At 36.0% G+C, this 18,576-nt stretch overlaps 1 protein-coding gene across 9 annotated transcripts in view; it reads left to right on the top strand.

Annotated features, from left to right (window-relative positions):
• CLEC16A (C-type lectin domain containing 16A) overlaps positions 1-18,576 on the top strand; it is a 190,136-nt gene that overhangs the window by 32,403 nt on the left and 139,157 nt on the right. For all 9 annotated transcript variants that reach the window (XR_012045029.1, XR_012045027.1, XR_012045030.1 and 6 more), the window contains exons 13-18: positions 1,126-1,248; positions 2,869-2,978; positions 3,474-3,518; positions 4,988-5,038; positions 7,064-7,192; positions 10,915-11,035. Coding sequence is in view for 5 of the 9 variants with exons in the window: in XM_072878557.1 (XP_072734658.1) it covers positions 1,126-1,248; positions 2,869-2,978; positions 3,474-3,518; positions 4,988-5,038; positions 7,064-7,192; positions 10,915-11,035 (579 nt within the window). In the remaining 4 variants the exon portion in view is untranslated. The remainder of the gene's footprint in view (positions 1-1,125; positions 1,249-2,868; positions 2,979-3,473; positions 3,519-4,987; positions 5,039-7,063; positions 7,193-10,914; positions 11,036-18,576) is intronic.

The raw sequence follows: 18,576 nt of genomic DNA, 5'->3' as shown, positions 1-18,576 counted from the left end.
ATTTCAATTTGGCCACTTTGTTCAACACTTGCCTGGTCCTGCCTCATTCCTCCCCCATATTTTCTCAGTCTCCTTAATGGTTTTCTGCTGGTTAATGACCATGTCCTTCTGTGAGAGCTTAATCTGCATAGAGAAGTTCTCTAAGAAATGTTACTCATAAGCAGCTTTCCTTTCCAGAAGGAAGACTGTAGCTCTTCTTAAAACTGTTAGATTGTGAACACTAATACTCCGATTGCCCTGGTTCCTTGAACGCTTCCTTCCCTTCTACCCCTTTCTTCAGTCTCATCGTGACAGAGGACGTTTGCATCACTGTCATTAATCTTCAAACAGACCTTTATTAATTGTTCCAAATACATATTCTTAGTGAAGAAATAAATCGGTTATCACAGATGGCATTGTTATGTAGACAAGTTCAGGGTTGGAAGAAACTATAAACCGCAATATAGTAATTTTCTGTTTTATGGGGTTGTTTATTACCATTCTTTAGAACAAGGACAGGGAGATTCTCAGCAATCCATAACTACGTTTTGTTCTAAGAGGTCTTACAGTAACCAGTCTATTCTGAGAAATAATTTTGCTATTTTAGAGGAATAGGTTGAAGAAAGATGGGTTTCATTTCCTTATACAGGAAGTCAGTGAGAATCTGTGACTTGCGTTGAGGAGGGTACTAAATAAGAGGCTACTAGTTACAAAATAAAATTCCTATTTTTTTAAAACATATATGAACTGATCACTTACTACCAAAACGGAATTTAAAATCAGACTTTTGTCTTTTCCCCTTTAGCCTTTATGCTCTTCAGATGTATGGCATGACTTTGATTTGATTTAGATGCGTACAAATAGTCTGAGAATTCCAGATGCAGCAAAATGGTTTGGATGTCACCAACCACTTTGGGATTTGAGTGTCTTCACCCAGTAGGCTCCATTTAAGGCTGAGATACATAAATGTGTTTAGTCTTTCTGTTGTTCCTCCTTTTCCTTGTAATAGAAATTAAAAACTAACTTCCCCAGTTCTGTATTGCTAATTATACTTTTCTGAGAAAACTGCTACCGTCTATTAAATACTTACCTTGAGGCATACTCCTGTTTTCTAATTTACCTTTCTTCTTTCATCCCCCACAAAAGGAATTGACCCAGTCAAGCTGGAGAGAATTCAACTTCCAGCTCAACATGCTGAAGAGAGAAATTCGTATAATCATGTGCTTGCAGAAGGGCTCATCAGGATAATGAATTATGCTGCACAACCAGGTATCACTTTTCCAATATTTGTTTTCTTGCCAAGCTGAAATTTTTGAAGATGAAAAAAAAAAATGCTACCTAGCCTCTTGTCTTTGAGGAGAAAGCATCTGTTTAGCATGCTCTTCTATGAACAATAAGTAGATACGGTCTGTGAAAGACAACTATCAGGTTTTTCTTGGTTGTTGAGGAACCAGAAACTCTGGATTTCTGCTGAATAGTTGTTTTTATACTCAGAACTATACAGGGATCTGTTGTCTTAATTCCTACTTTCTGTGTTTTTGAATAAACAAAAATGATGAGATATATAGTGATTTCAGCTTAATGTAGGATTTCATCCTAAAAACATGATCTGTGGCACCTTTGCTTGTAAAAGTAATTGCAGTGGAAAAGTAGTCTTGGAAACTATATAGTACCATTTTCTTATAGCAGTCCTTTGTCTCTAGAGGTGATAGCAAATTTTCCCATGATCTTTTTTAATCACAGACTGTATTTTCAGTTCTGAACTGTTTTGCAGAAAATGTGGGGGTTTTTTTCTTGACATCAACTTTTTTGTGAAATGAGGGATACAAGGCTTAGTGACCTATTCCATGGAAACATGATTTTTGTTCAAGCCGTGGCTCTTCTCCCTGCACTTCCCCTCTTAAAACTTCAAATGAGTAGAACTGGTTTTCCCCGGAAACTGACACACTATCAAATCCCTGACTGTCTGCAGGATAAAATCTAATGTCTGTTTGACTCACAAGACTGATCTACAGAGTATTAACTTGTTATGCTGATGTGCCAGTAACAGATTAAAAGCACGTTTATATATAAAGAGTTTGTACATACTGCAGAAGGAAAGAGTGCAAGATGAGGAAATCCATTTATTTAAACAAAAGCACTTTTGGGGAGGGGTGGAAATAGTGGGGTTTTATTAAGCTTGCTAAATGCTGTATAGAACATATCTTTCTCTCCTCTTTTTGGGGGTACTGACCTTTGTATCTTTAGTTTCTGGCAGCATAGTGCTAACTTGTGAAATAGTAGATGGGAGTTGGGGTCAAAAGCTAAGATGTCTGTTTCTTGGGTATATTGTCTTAGTATTGATCACTGAGCTCAGACTGTACATTTCTAATACCTTTTTTTTTTTTAAATCCTTCTGAAACTATCAGCTTAAAATCTCAATGCATTCTTTCACTCTCACTCCTCTAGATTCTCGCATCCAGGCTGTATCTGAATCCTTTGGACTCTTTTTAAGGAAAAGCTATGCCTTATTAGTATGCTATGTACAAAACTTCCTTTCATCTTGTAACTTTACCCATGCCAAATGCCTGTGATTCTCTTGTAATTTTAATGTAATTCAACCTGTGCTTCAGATTGATAAAGGCATTGTTTTCGGCTTCTTTTCTAATAGTATTAATCTTTATTGCCTTCTTATTGCATGGTTCTGCTTTAAATTACTCTTCCAGTTCTTTTTTTTTTTTTTTTTTAATGGACATCAGCATTCATCCTTGTCAGATAGGGTGTGTATGACAGAGGAGCAAAGTTTATGACAATTGCAGAGAAGAGTAGAAACATTTAAGAACATCGGGTAATGAGAAGAGCAATACTTAAACTGCTACTATTTTGTATATTGAAATTTTCTTTTCATAGATGGAAAAATCCGTTTGGCAACTTTAGAACTTGGCTGCCTGTTGCTGAAGCAGCTTGTGTTTTCTAAAAATGGCAGCATCATAAAAGATGTTCACCTTGCTTGCCTTGAGGTAAGTATTTTCTTTTAAATTACCAGTCACGGCATTACTTGTCTTTGAATAAATATAGTTGAATGAATTTGTTTCATTTCTGATTGCAATAAGCATAAATGTGAAATTTGAGCTTCTAGAACATCTTTCCATTGGTGGCTCTGTACAGTGAACATAAAGAATCAATACCCCATGTTCTGTCCTCAGCTTTGCTGTTACTTGCTATTTAAACTCTAACTTTTCAAGCAGGCTTACGTTTAGTTTTCTCTCTGAAATTTGTATGTCATCCATCTCAACAATGTAAAGAAAAGTGCTTTTGAAACTAACAAGCTCGCATAAGCTGTATTTTCATAAGTGCAGGAACTGTGTTCTATCAAATTCTGGGCTGAAGGCTATGAGTGTGGGGATATTAATAGAAAATGTCTTCTGTATGAGTTTTTGGGTGTTTTTTTAAAATGTGACTTTTGAATAAGTGGTGTATTTACTCCTGAAACACAGTTATTTTATCTTTTCTAGGGTGCAAGGGAAGAAAGTGTTCATCTCCTTCGTCGTTTCTATAAGGTATACATGCAAAATGCCATAAGAAAAAATCCTTTATGTAATGTGGAATTAGAAGCAAGTCTGCAGCCCAGTCTCTATGTAGTGCCCAAGGCAGCACTTTTTTTAAGATGGGAACTCCATATTTGTTATAGAGAAAAAAGTGTTTCGTTGGAGGATTCCTGTGCTTTCCTGCCCTTCCTGTACCACGCTGACATATGTCACAAAAAGGCTGTTAGAAGTCTCGCAGAGTTTGTACTGGAGGTCAAGTTAGCAGTCATGTGCTTTTGTTGCAACTGCTATGTATTTCATGGAACAGAGCCACGCTATTAGAACATTTCTGGGATTTTATCACTGACACTAATATGGAATGTGTTTCTTTTTGGTATTACTTTTAATTTATGTCTTATCTGAAATGACAATCTAAAATTTTACTTAATCTTTTTTTCTTATTGGAGACTCTGCAGCTTTTTGCCCTTTTTTTTTTTTTTAATTGTAAACAGTGAGAGAAATAGAATTTTTAGCCCTAGGCATTAACTTCTATATGAGGAGCAGTAAATCCATGACAGATTTCAAGTGTCTAAAATAACTTCCTATTTTTATTAGAATTCTCGAAGAATGTTTTCTCAATGTGGCTTACAAAAAATAAGTAGCTTGTCGTGGGTTGACCTTGGCTGGCTGCCAGATGTCCACCCAGCCACTCTCTTACTCCCCCTCCTCAACAGGATGGAGGGAGAATATAAGATGAAAAAATCTTGTGGTCAAGATAAAGACAGTGAGATCACTTACCCATTACCATCATGGGCAAAACAGACCCAACTTGGTGAAAATTAATTTATTGCCAATTGAAATAAATCTAGATAGTGAGAAACAAAGACAAATTAAAACAACACTTTCCCCCCACCCCTTCCTTTTCCCAGGCTCAACTTCACTCCTTCATTCCTGACTCTTCTACCTTATAGCTGCTGAGTGGTGCAGGGGTGATGGGAAATGGGGGTTTGGGGTCAGTCCATAACAGTTCATCTCTGCTGCTTCTTCCTCCTCACACTTCTCATCTGCCCTAGTGTGGGTCCTCTCCTCCATGGGCTGCAGTCCTTCAGGAAAAAAATCTGCTTCAGTGTGGGTCCTCCACAGAGTGCAGTTCCTTCAGGGCATATCCACCCGCTCTAATGCTGCAGTGTGTCTGTCTGCTCCACCATGGTCCTCTCCACGGGTTGCAGAGGAATCTCTCTCCCTTTCTTAAATGTGTTTTCCCAGAGGTGCCATCAGTGTTGCTGAGGGGCTCAGCTGTGTCCTGCAGTGGGGCTGTTGGAGGTGGCTGGAACTGTCTGCGTCCAGCACAGGGCAGCCCTGGCCTCTCCTCACAGAGGCCCCCGCAACCCCACTGCCAGGTCCTGGACAGGAACACCCCATACATAATTAAACAAAAACAAACAAGCATGGCTCCATAGCCATAAGGATTCATGATATGTCCATATCTCTTTTTTTGGAAGGGAGAAGAAATTTTTCTGGATATGTTTGAAGATGAATACCGGAGTATGACAGTAAGTGACATCCCTTCTGCCCTGCCATATCCTCAAACCCAGATACAACACAGGAGCAAGAACAAGTACTTATTGATAACTACTGAGTATGCTGGTATCTTTATTTCTGGGAGTAGAATAGCCAAATGTAGGTGCTTTTTTATGTCTCTGAGGAGTTGTGTCTACACTTACAGAAATCATTTGTGTGAAATTTCACAGCTCTTTATTTAATAAAAAGCCCATTACTTTCTGAAAGTGAATATACAAAAATTACTTTATCCTGGGAAATGAGACATTGGGTTAATTTTTTTTCCTAGTTATTAAACAACGTGAAAATCTTGCTGTAACTTTCTGAAGCCCAGCAAGGTTTCAGTTTTGAGTGGTGCCACTTTACTTACCAGTAGAGAACAGGGTTCTAGCGAGCAAATATTGGGGCCTTTGTCTCATCTAGGAGAGATACTGCCTGCACCACAGTACCGGCTGCGAAAGTTTTAACAGATGACTAAGCTTAATCTCAGACAGTTCATATTTAACCTGTAAACATGTTTTAAAACTAATTATCTGTTTCAATTCTTAGGTTAGAATTTGGATAAAAATAGTTTGGGTAGTCAGTTACAGGTTTTTTTCCACAGTGGTACAGGGATTTAATGAGCAGCCACTAGCTGTCTTTTTGAAAAAGCACAATCTACAGTTGGTGTGTTGCAATAAGTCTTTTAGTATGGGAAGCATCTTGCAAATCTTACCAACCTAAATAACAGAAGTATTTAGTGAAACATTTATTTTTTTTAGTAGTTAAGTATCGCTGTACTTTTAGTTTGAGAAGTGGCACTGATACTAGCATCATTTTTATGTTGCAGGTTCAGTATACCTGTAGGTTTTTCTGTTGTATATTTCTGAGACTGCATTTTTTTAATTTACTGTAAAAGACAGAGCTACACCCTGGAACTTGAACTTTGTTTTCCTTAAAGCATATTTATTTGCCTAGCTAGCAAATTACTTGTTGGGCAGGCTGATTTAACTGCTAAGTAACACTGATGTTGTCTTGTCAGATGAGTTGTGTAAATAACATGGTATATAATTATTCACTTGTCAGAAATTGTAGTTCTGTGTTCTCATTTGTTCTCGCTGTCTATTTAGATTTCTGTATCTTTCTACACGTTAATTGAATTTGTTAATCCAGTGTTTTAGACACTGAGGATGAATTGTTCTGAGATCAGAAAAATTGGCTAAAGACTATTTTTGAGTTTGTATGTGTGCAAGGCATCAGTTCAAGACTGCACTGTGAAAATTCCGGACCTTGTTTCAGTCTGCTTCTTTTATGTTATCTGACCATGGCAAAGTGGCCAGGAATGCTTCCAGTTACAGTTGGCTATTTTGGAATGCCCATGTGACTGCATTTTTCTTCTATGCAGGATATCATACAAGCTGTGTGAAGGGCTTTTATATGTTTTAGCCATTCCAGCTGGCTTTTTGGCAAAAAGAAGCTCATGTTTCCAGTGCTTGTGTATATAATACAACTTGGATAAAATTGCCCAAAGGTACAGAAAGATAGATATTTCAGACATCATTTATTCATGAAAATAAGCAACCATGTAAGGAAGAGACTCTGTTAGTGGCAAGATTGAAGGGAATTGTCTAGTGTGAAAGTTATTGCATTATTAGAGAGTAGAGAGTTCTTTTCAGAGAGAAGATGGTATGGGAAACTGTCTTGTGATTGAAGTAATTACAAATTTGAGTCAACTTAAAATCAAACCTGACAGACTTTGGTTTTTAGTACTCATGAAATAGCTTTTATCCTCTAATCTTTCAGTTTTTTCCTGTGTTTTTTCAGTATGGAAACTTCAACATTGTGTTAGGGAACAATGAGCAAATATAAAATAGAGATTGCCTGTAAGGAGCTTAAAATAAGACAGATGGTACCAAAAATTATCAGAACTCAGAACAATTCCTTGCTCTTAAAATACGCAACCACGAGTTGTATTTTGAAAGTAAAGATGCAAATGCTTATTGTTCTATATAGTAATCAATGTTAAAATATTTTTATAGATTAAACCCATGAATGTAGAGTACTTGATGATGGATGCCTCAATCTTGTTGCCTCCAACGGGGACACCACTGACTGGTATTGATTTTGTGAAAAGATTACCTTGTGGAGACGTGGAAAGAACACGAAGAGTAAGTAAGACTATTTTTCTTACATTCGTTCCTGACAGAATGATGCCAAAGGCTTTGAACAGTTCTAGAAATACAAACATTTTTCCTTGAAAGCTGCTTGATTGGAAGCTTCATCCATAAAATCATAAAGACTTGATGAAGACAGACCTGTGTGTAGAGAATATAATATTTACCTGTCCCAGTGGAGAAACTTTTTTCTACAATTTCTTGTGTCTAGTCAATTCAATATGTTCTTGCACTGGGGTTTTAATTTTTTAGACCGTGGAGACGTCTACATGAAAAGGCATTTTGATGACACTCATTAATATATCATCAGTTTCATTTTGTGATCTGATATCTCAGTCTTTCATTATATTCCAATAGTAAGAATCTCCACTGGAAGGCTGACTGGCTTCATATTGCTTGTTTCTAGACATAGCAAAAAATACAATTCTACGCAGCAGTGTTCATCTTGCTGAAGTAATTCATGATAGAGATCTTGAGAGTGAGGAGAAAAATAACAAAATATCTATATTTTTTTTTATGACTGACACAGTTTGTAGAGGTGATACTGACTTGAATAACAACAACATTATCAGCATTCTTGAGACAATCAGTTCTTGGCCTTTATCTGGCAGTGTCCTATAAGCCTTGCAGTGCCAGTAAGTCTTAAAGATATATTTCTGCATGACACTATTATTTGAAAAGTGCTGTTCTTCAGGTAGCTTTACGTTTATGTAAGTGTATATGTAAGTATATTCAAATACTCTTGAAGAAAAAACATATTTTCAGGAGTCTTCTGCAAACTTTTGTTTTCATAACAAAAGCCACACAACTTTTTTTATCACAGCAAGTTAAGTTTGATAAAGTGCAGTGAATTATCTTGAAAAGTATTGTTCTTAGAAAGCAAAAATGCTTCCTAGAATTCTCTCTTCCTAGAATCATTCTGAGGCATTTCACAGAATAATACTTAGAAATACACGTTAATGGAAACTGACTGCTCCATGACTTTTCATGTGCTAAATAAGCAATAGCTTAACTTCTGTTGGTGGAAATTAAAAAATCACTACAAATATTCCTGTAAATTCTTTGGGATGGAAGGGATTTTTTCATCAGCAAGAACTCCCAGAATGCTTTCTGGTTGGTCCTCCTTGCCCTGATCACATTGCTCTAGGCGTTTTAGTATTTCTTAGAATTCCTTTGCTACTCCCTTCCAGCTAGGCTACCTCTCTTGGGCTGAACTGCCATAACAATATGCTCAACTTCAGGTGTATCTTGTGACATTGCTGCTGCTGCTTAACCTGCTGGAGGTCCTTTTTGCTGACAGTTTTAAATAGATAGTGATTCAATTCTGAGCATCCCGTGGCATAATTCTAAAAAAGTTATCAAGTTTTATTTCACTAGCAAGTGAAGAAGTCCCATACTGTGATTATATCATGAGTTCTTAGCTGTTAGAGATTAGGTCTTTTCAGGCTCTCGCTTCTTCTTTTGCTATAGAAAGTCCCTCTAAGTGGGAATTCTTTTCCTCTTAACCACTTTAGGAGGAACTCTCAGAAATCAGATATGTCTCGGGTTATCAAAGGCACATCTCCAAAATCCAGACAGCCAACCCTCTGACTTAAAACATTAAAATAACCAGAAGTTGTTAGGCTGCTTTCTGAAATCAGCTATTACTGCTTGATCGAGCCTTCTGCCCAGAATCAGGTGCTCTCTTGAATTGTTGATAGTCCAGTTACTGTTTGTTGGTTGCATTTCTTCCTTCTGATTTCTATAGTCTTAAAGATGGTACTGCTTACCAGTCACCTAGAATAATGCAAACTCATTTACATGCTTATTTGGGAAGTAAAGAATAGTTATGGGTCTTGAACTCCTCACCTTGGAGTACATAGCAAGCAAAGACTTTGAGAGAAAGTTTTGAACTACCTGTGAGAATGCTATTTCATGTGAATGTAATAAGATACTGGTAGGTTTCCCTGCAAATTGCTATTTCTTTGCACATGGAATGTATATATAAATGAAGGAATCAGCGCAAAGTATACCTCATCATAATGCGTAGTTCTTTAATGTAGATAGCAATTCATATTTGTTCCTACTTAACCACGGAAACAGAAGTCAGCTGAAAAAAATTCTAGGCTACTGAACTGCTCTGCTGTTTTATTGAGATCTAATAAAATGTTATAGGAAGTCACAAATGCTTTTGGGTTTATATTGATATTGCTAGCAAACTGAGGGCTATCAGTACTGTAGGAAGCACAGTGTAGTTCCTGTTTCATCTCATGTTCTTGATTCTTTTTTTTTCCCCCTTTCTTCTTACAAAGGCTAAAGTTCTAATTTTCTTTCCTACTTCTGTAGATTATTCTGCAGTAAATGTGATTACATGTTTGGAGATGAGTGACATTAGTTTTATAGGAAATATATGCGAGGAAAATTAATGCTCTGTCTAGGAGGGAAAGAGGATTGAGGGGAAAATAAGTGAAAGAAGGCTGAGTGATGGCTGCCCTCTGAATTAAAAAAAAACAAAACAAAACAAAAAAAAAACCACCCCACAAACCACCAAAAACTGTTGGGTTTGACTTTTGGGTTACCAAAAATGCAAGGATGTTGCTGTTCTTGATTGAATTTGGAAACTTTTAAACCCAATACCATGAGTTCTTCTTGAAGTGTCTTGTAGTAAAACTGCTTTATAGTAATCCTATTTAATTTCAGTAAATCCACAATACATTAGAATGCAATCTGCCTAAATGGGAGAGATCATCTCCCATTCTAAAGTGACTCTGCTCCTATTCATAAGAGCAGTATTCATAAGGTAGTATTAATATCATATTTTTGTTAGATACCCTTGACATTCTTTGCTCTGAATAATCATATTGCCCTATTAGATTTCAACAGCATACCAAATTCATCTGCTCTGGTGTCAATTCATGGAGGAGCCAGATACATGCCTTCCCTCTCTTCATCCCTGTTCTGCCAGAAGATTGTGAAACCACCAACAGTATGATAGCTGGCCAAGCACTCACATTTCTGGTTCACAGGAGCCACAATTCTGTTGATTTTAAAAATAGAAGGGTGAAAGGTTTTGCCTTAGGGCAGTTTAGATTTGTTTTTCCTAATACTTCCTGCAATCTGGGAGTTCCTAGGCATTGCAGCTGTTCCATGAATTTGATGTTTTACTATAAGGCAGCAGTTAATTTACAGTATGCCACATAATTACTATGTAGGAAACTGTTTTAAAAAACAAAACACTGGAAGTAATAAAAAATTATTTTTCATTTGCTATACTCAAAATACAGTTCTTGTAGTGGAAGAAGATTATATATGGTGCCTTTCAAGGTGTGGCTAATAAAATGATTGTTCTTTCGCATTTTATCTAGTCTTTGCATACCATATGTCATTAATTTCTAAATCAAAACAAGAATATTAATTTCACAGAGCAGCTGTTGAAAGTTCCTTGGGACTGGTAAAATCCTGGAATCATTTGCCTGTCAGTCACAATCTGTGTAAGTGTGCAAGTGGGATAAAAGCTCTGCTGCTTCTACTTCACTGAAAATGAATAGCATGTTTCAACTTCTTCTTTTTTTAACTAATTTAGAAATTACATTCTACTTTCTCAATTTAAAAAGTAGACTTACTGCATAACAATGAACTCAGGGGTTGTAAAAGTGAGTATACATTTGTAAGATTCTGTTAAAATATGTAGTACTGAGTGCAGCAGTATTTTAATATTCTTTTTTTAATTTCTCAAGGCAATCAGAGTTTTCTTTATGCTCCGTTCGCTATCACTGCATTTGCGTGATGAGCCAGAAACTCAGTTACCACTCACAAGGGAGGAAGATCTGATAAAGACAGATGATGTTCTTGACTTGAGTAAGTAGTCCCTCAATTTCCCAAATAGTCTATGACATGGAAAAATTGCTGTCTGGGTTTTTTTGATTTTGTTTTGTTTTTTAAAGTTAAAACCCCCAAATAGTATCTTGTTTGTGTAATTGACTACCAAGGATGATTGTATTAAGGTTGTCTTCCACTGGATTTGGAACACTTCTTGTGTGGTGTGTTGTTTTTGTTTGGTGTTTTTTTGTTTGGTTTTGTTTTGATTTGTTTTAAAGAGATTGTTAATAAATATTCCAGGGTTTAAATATTAGCACATAAAGAATTTGGAGTCCTTCATCTGGTTTCCTGGTATGTTAGTTTTCTAAATGAACTGATCCTAGGAGGATTTTCTTCTATTTTGCTTTCACCTATTCAAAATGCACTTAAACCATTCATGAACTTTAAGAGACTGGAGGTAATTCCTCTAACAGCTATACTGTGCTGTTTTACCGATACTGGGGTTTGGTTGTCATCATGTGTGTCGCCCTCCGCCCTGGAGTTCTTTTTCTTCTGTCATTTTAAAGTTGGTGTGTGGAAGCTTTTACTCACATAGTTGAACAGGATGCTGAGCTTGGGGATTAACAGATCCCTCCTTGATTCCCAGGGGGAATCAGTCTGTAATGTCCAGAACGACCATGCAGTACTAAGTAGCACTTACTATGAATTTAAGATAAAGTTTCTTCTTTCTGCAGTATCATAGAGTACTACTGCAGTCTCCATACTGAAGAAACAAAAAAGTTGGAAGGAATAGGATCACGAAGTATGCTATTTGTCTGCAAATTCAATATAGCTGTGTTCATTTAACATCAAAATATACATCTCTAGATGACCTTATGTGTTACTAAACAGTACAACTTCTAGAGTAACTCTGGCCTAACTCTGGCCTCTGGCTGTAGTTTTACTGTCTCCAGCACTAACATTGCTTAAGAAACAGTAACTTGTCATGTTTTAAGTTAATCTTACTATAGCGTGAGACATTTGCTTTTTGTTTAAAGATTTAAAATATGTAGAGAAGTGTGCTGTTAGGCTAGAAATGAAAAGAAAGTGCATGATAATATACATACTATTAATTCCATTTCTTGTAATCAAGACTTAGAAGAATTTGTCATATTGGTGTTAGCTGATAAGTAGTTAACTTTTGTTCAGGCAGTTGTCTTCTTAAGAACTTGCAGGTACCATTTGTAGCCCTAGAGGGCATGTGGTTGCTAAAATAGAGTGTGTGTATTTGCTAGGGTTTTAATTTTCGAACGTTCTTTTTCTTACAAAAGAAGGAAAAAAATGCTTAATATTTCAGACGTTAATTTTTTTGATTCTCTGTGTTTAAGTATTGATCTTACTCCAACTAAAAAAATAGTTGCCCTCGTTGCTTTAGTAGATGTTATGGGATTGTGTCCAGTATCTCAGAGACCTTTTTGTGCATCAAGTCCATCAAGAATATTAATTATCCAAGTGATGAAGGGAAAACACTGAAATCAAGTGAGCTAAGCAAAAGTTCTGTCATATCAGAGCTGCTGTGCAGGAGCTTAATGGGTGAAATCCAGATTAAACCTTAAACAAATAAATTGTATTTCAAAATTATTATTAAAAATTTATTAAATTTAATTTTTAGAAAATATATTTGTCTGCAATACTGATAATATCAGAGGACACTCCCTCTGGCATAAAGTCCAAGCCGCACAGCTTAGAGCAGTGACACATTTTGAGAATAAACTCATTTACCTGTAGATGTGGAAAGCGTGCTATCAAAGCAGTTAACTGAACTTCTAAAAATATACAAGCTGTAGGATATGGACAGGCTTTTACTAAGTAAATGTAAGCATTAGGCTACAATAGATGAGAAGATATCAAGATATCAGTCCAGTGTTTGCATTTTTGGCAGCTACATGGGTGATGGTGTGGAGGACTGACAGTTGAGTCACCATAATTCCCATTTGTTGAATTTCTGTATTATGTAAAAGATTTAAGAAAATGTACAGGGAAAATACTTCTTAAAATGTGTTCTTCCATAGTCGTATTCTGTCCTCTTCCTACTGGTATTGTTTTGGCTTGGTGAGTTAGGCAGAATGAGCTTAATGCAAACTCATCACTTCTGGTCTTTCCCAAAAAGCTTTCTCAAAGAGAATGATCAGCACAAGACATTGTTAATTACATTACACAGTTATTAGTTGTCAGGTAAAAAATTATGTCCAGCATTTAGTTACTGTTGACTTGCTAAAGGATTAGTAATATAGAACTAACTCAGTTTCCTGTTTCAAATGAGTTGGGTATTTATTGTAATGTTGGCTCTTTTTCAGAGCGTGTGATGAAATAATGAATCAGCTTCTACTGAAAAAACCCTGTTTTTCTTAAACTGGAAATGTGATTATGAAGTAGTTGTTAGTTTTTTAAGAACATACTGAACAAAAGGTAGATCTGATTGAAATACTGTTTCCAAATGTTATTTGTTCCTCTTCCCCACCCCCCAGAAAAAAGAAAAAGAACAACTTTTGTCCTTGCTTATCTGTTAGTCTAGAGAAATGCTGATCGCTCTCATTATAAAATTTAGTGGATTGCACCACAGGTATTGTGCAGTTCATTGCAGGTGTCTTTTTATTTATGACTTTTCATTTCTAAGGCAGTTGCTTTTACACAGAATACAAGGTATCCTTTTCTTGGAACATGTAGTTTAGACCATAGATTATTAATACTTCACTGTGTTATGTATAATTGCTTGTAATTTTTATTGCATGTCCATAATGCCAGATTAATTGCTAAAGTAGTGGTCCATGCTCTGTATATTTAATGGTGTCCAAGGTTGTTTCCTTCTTCCAGTGTAGGATGCTGGATATAAATGGTTAAAAGAGTCTATATGTAGAAAAGGGTTAAAAAAACCCCCAAAAACTATTAGCCTGAAAATTATTTGCTTCAATTAGAATAAAGTGTTCTAAAATTTAAAGATGTAATGCCTACTATAAAAAGGGGGGTTTTTAAGAAGTTGTATTAAATTAAAATTGTACTGTTGATTTAGAACATCACCTTTTTATATTTAAACTCATTTGCTGCTTTAAGGCATATTATAGTCCTTAACTGTACAGTCATTAACTTAAAATACAAATTTATACTGACCAATATGAACTAAGGCAACAGTGCTACTGAACTGCTTGTCATGTGGTACTTGTGCATGAAGCTATTATTTGTTAATATGTATATGCATTCATATGTATTTACACATGTGCATATATAAGTAGAGAAGAAAAATAGGTTCCATTGCCCTACCCATGGAACCTATGCGCTGGTGCTCTAGAGACCCTTGTATAAGAAGAAACCCTGATGAGAATCCTTTCTTTTCCTACAATTTATCTGATGACTCACATCTTAATTTTCAGAATACTTTATCCTTTCCACTACAATAAGCATAAACTCAAGTTTAAAACAAAAAATTAAAGTTTAAAAAAAAAACAAAACCAAACATTTTTTTGAGATAGGAAGATTAGAATTCTCCTTTGAGTCAGCATTAAGCTGTTTGAGAATGTAAATGGCAGTATTTCAAATAAAGAACAGCATTGGGATTGGTTGAGTACTTGCTTAGCTTTGATTCATTTGAAGGACTGGAGGTGCTCTTTCTTTGAGTGACTACTTAACTGTGCTTTTCTGCTTTTTTAATGGAAGGCAGCAGAGATGCCCACATGACTGTAGTACATCCCAGGAGAGAACTGAAATAGTTTCATATGAATTAACCTATTTTATTTTATTCCTAAAGTATTGCCTCCTCCCAACACCTTTGCTAAGTTGTACTTTCCCAGTGCTCTTTTTCAGAAGAGCTCATGGATTTCTAGCTAGGGATTTGTAGCTTGTCTTTTTAATCTGCAGACTATTCTACAACAAATATTTTATTGCTATCAAAATTATAATAGTAACAATGTGGAATTCATAACTACATTGTTTATCACCTGATGTGTTAGGAAAGCATTCAAGTCATCTCACAACTGCCGTATAAAAGCAGAAAGAATGGTGCTTACAAAATTAAAGTGAGGCTATACTCACTAATATTTTTGTAATACAAATTTAATTAGGCATATTGCTGTGTGCTGGTAGCTCAAGGAACTCACTGAAAATTGCAGTTATGATTTATTACACACTTACAATTTGGGACAGCAGATCCATCCTTCTTTGGAGGAGAAAACCAAATTCTCACTAGTGTAGAGTTCAGCAACTGAGTTTATCTTTACAGAAGAAACCTCTCTAAACTGCTTCTCCTGGAAGGGGACGTGTCACTCAAAACTAGATAATGTGTTATGCATCCCTGCTGCTCATTGTGTGTTACTATTATTGGAACGTTTGAAAATAGGATTTTTTTTTTTTCCCCAGATAACCTATTTTAGAAATTTAGTGGTTAACTTGAGCTGATTTTTTTTTAATTATAATTTTTAATTAAGATCACTGCTTTTTTTACCAACTAGGTGTTAAATACCAAACCAGTTTTCAGTATGACATAAATCAGAAGACAGAAGGATTGATACAGGACTTTCAAAATGTCTGAATGCACAAATATATGTGTATGTGTTTATATTCTGTGGACAGATGGGAAGCTGTTATAGATTACATCAGAGTTAAACCTGAACCTTTTGCAGAGATGTTTTGGTAGCTCCAGGTACACTCCTGAGATACTGTTTAGTAAACATCCAGTGCAGATAATAGACTTTATAAACCGTATGAATTATAGTAAGAAGTGTTACACACTTGAAGAGTATTACAGTTGTAGCTATTCCTTATGTAGTTATATATTTAAATAGAGTATCAACATAATGATGGCAGTTCTGTGCCTTCGTGTATTCACTGCTTTCTGATCCTTTCACAGAAGGTTTTAGTCTTTATTTTGGGACCACAATATGTAATTACAGCCATAGATTTTTTTCAAAGCATGACTCTTTCCATATACTCCAGCATTTATTAGTAACCAAAAAATTTTCTACAGCTGGCAGAGTTACAGAAGTTCAGTTAAACACATCGCTTACCCCACTATTGGTGCAAACAGCCTGTATCTGAAGAGGGAGTGAGTCAGTCAGTCTGGGATCTCAAAACTTTGAACAGAGTTCTAGCCTATTTCCAAAAACTGAAATGAACTGAAAAAGACTGTCAAAAGCCCTTCCTGTTAGGTTTTCTCATATCCTGTCTTTGAGTCAGAATCTGTCTTGAACAATAAGTGCCTGATGTGGAGTTTCATATGTTGGCTTCAAAAGACTTTTCTTTCCTGATTAGCTAGAAAGGCATAGACTTATTTCACCTTCAAATTAAGTTGACGGGTGTTAGACCTGTTCCAAAGAAGTGGCACTGGTATCTGTGTCCACAAAATATTATCATGTTTCAAGTGTTTCCCTGGGAGGAGCTTTTCTTGTCAGTAAATTGCTAAAATAATACTGTGTAGCACAGATACAGATATTTGGATCTGATCCTCAGAGCAAATAAATACTATTTGGTTTTAACAAGTTGCTTGCTGAGTATCCATGATTATGCGGTTGGTGTTAGCTGGTTTTTTCCCTGTTTTGTTCTGTTGTTTGGGGGGGGTTTAACCTTTTCCTTGGGACATTTACCTTTTTCCCTCCATCACTTCTTCCCATCTATAACACCGCACACTCTTTGTTCAAAGTCATCAGAGTTGTTTTGTGATTTTTATCTTTAATTTTAATATTTTTAAGGCTACTAGCAAATACTCTGCATTCATTGGGGCCTTTGAGTAAAGTTCGCCATTTACATGTGCATCAGTTTATGTATTTTGGTTGGTAACACTTTTTAAACTGCTTATTACTGCTATTGTTACTTAAACTACCTGAATTGAGGTAGTACAGTGATGAAATTCTAGTGTGTGTGGTCGCATAAAGATATAGTTTCCAGTTCAAGACTTTTCATTGCCCAAGAAAGAGAGACAAGAGAATATCAGCATGTCGGCATAAAGTGTATGGGATATGGCACCTATGCAACGGTGTGTATCTTGGGAGGAGACTTAGTAGTTGGCAAAACATGACCTAACAAATTATAATTGTGTGCCTTTTCTTACTTATCACTTTGGAGGTACTTTCAATCTAACAAATTTTCCTCAATGTGTATTATTACAATGCTTTTTAAATTTTTCTGAACACTGAGATGCCTCCAGTGGTTATGCTCATTCATATACATATAGTATCAAGAAGGAGTAGAGGTTAACAAGATCCAGTAATGATTTCAGCTACTGTTTTGATATTGAAAAATCCTGCAAAACTCACCTTATCAAAATGGCTTTTTTTTTTTTCCCTGCCTGAATACAATGCTGGTGTTTTATGGGAGCTTGCTGAGAAAGGTTAAAGTTTCTTGTAAAGAAGCATTTTAATATTTTGATGCACATATGTTCATTGTAAAACTTGTGTAATTGCAAGGTTGTCAGCACTATATATGACTGTACATTTAGAAATGAGTCAGGTATTCCACAGAAGGTTCCTTTCATATTGCTGGGTGTGCTGTCAACAGAATGATATATGCAGTTACTTTTCAGTAGTTTTTTACTGTAAATAGTTTTGAAGCTCTCGCATGTTATGTGATAACTGCCTGCCTTAGACTGCATGTGAGTTTGTAGGTGTTTCATGTAGGTGGCTTCTTTAATCTTATTCAGCAGCTCACTGTTTGTGTGAAGTTCACTGGCAGCTCAAATTAACAGCCTCGGTGCTTGGTTTCAGGCTGCGGATTCTGTTAGTGACAATGTTTTAAATGCCATCGCCAAGAAGTAAATGATGATACATTTAAAGCTGTTATTTCTTTGCTAAAACTGAAAAAAGTAACATTATAGTTAAGCCTCCTTGTTCACTCTGTCTCTACCAAATATACAGGCTTTATAAAGGCCATCACAGTCAACATTTTTTTTTAAGAAGATTTGAGGAAAATTGATCATAGAATAATTGAGGTTGGAAGGAACCTCAGAAGATTATCTAGTCTAACCCCCCTGCTCAAAACAGGGCCAGCTAGAGCAAGTTGCCCAGGGCCCTCACCAGTCAGGTTTTGCATATCATCAAGGATAGAGATTTCACAGCATCACTGGGCAACGTGTTTCAGTGTTTGACCACTTCACAATAAAAAAGGTTTTGGGGTTTTTGTTGTTTTTTTTCCCCCCAACATTTTTGTGGAATTTCCTGTATTTCAATTTGTGCTCAGTGCTTCTCATCTTGTTATTGGATACCACTGGCTTCATCTTCTTTAATCCCCCCAAACAGGTATTTGCAGACATTGATAAGAGATTTTATCATAGGGCATATACATTTTTCTTCTATTGAATATCTTCCAAGAAATATGACTTATCTTTTGAGTCCTTATCCAGTTACTTTGCAGGTCTGTTCAGTGAACATAAACAGTACACTATGGTCAGGAGAATGAAACTTAGTTCAGTTTATTTGGATAAGTACCATTTAATTTGAACATAAACTGCCTAGGCAAATGAAAGCTTCCTTCTGTAGTTTAGTAAGAGATTTCACTGTGGGTAGATAACGCTAAAATTTTTAGCTTTTAATTCTTATGAATATTTTTAAGTAACTTAA

This window comes from Ciconia boyciana, chromosome 13 (assembly GCF_034638445.1).
Source record: "Ciconia boyciana chromosome 13, ASM3463844v1, whole genome shotgun sequence".
NCBI classification, from domain to species: domain Eukaryota; kingdom Metazoa; phylum Chordata; class Aves; order Ciconiiformes; family Ciconiidae; genus Ciconia; species Ciconia boyciana.
The sequence above is the reverse complement of the archived record's forward strand: the minus strand, read 5'-3'. Positions and strand labels throughout refer to the sequence as shown.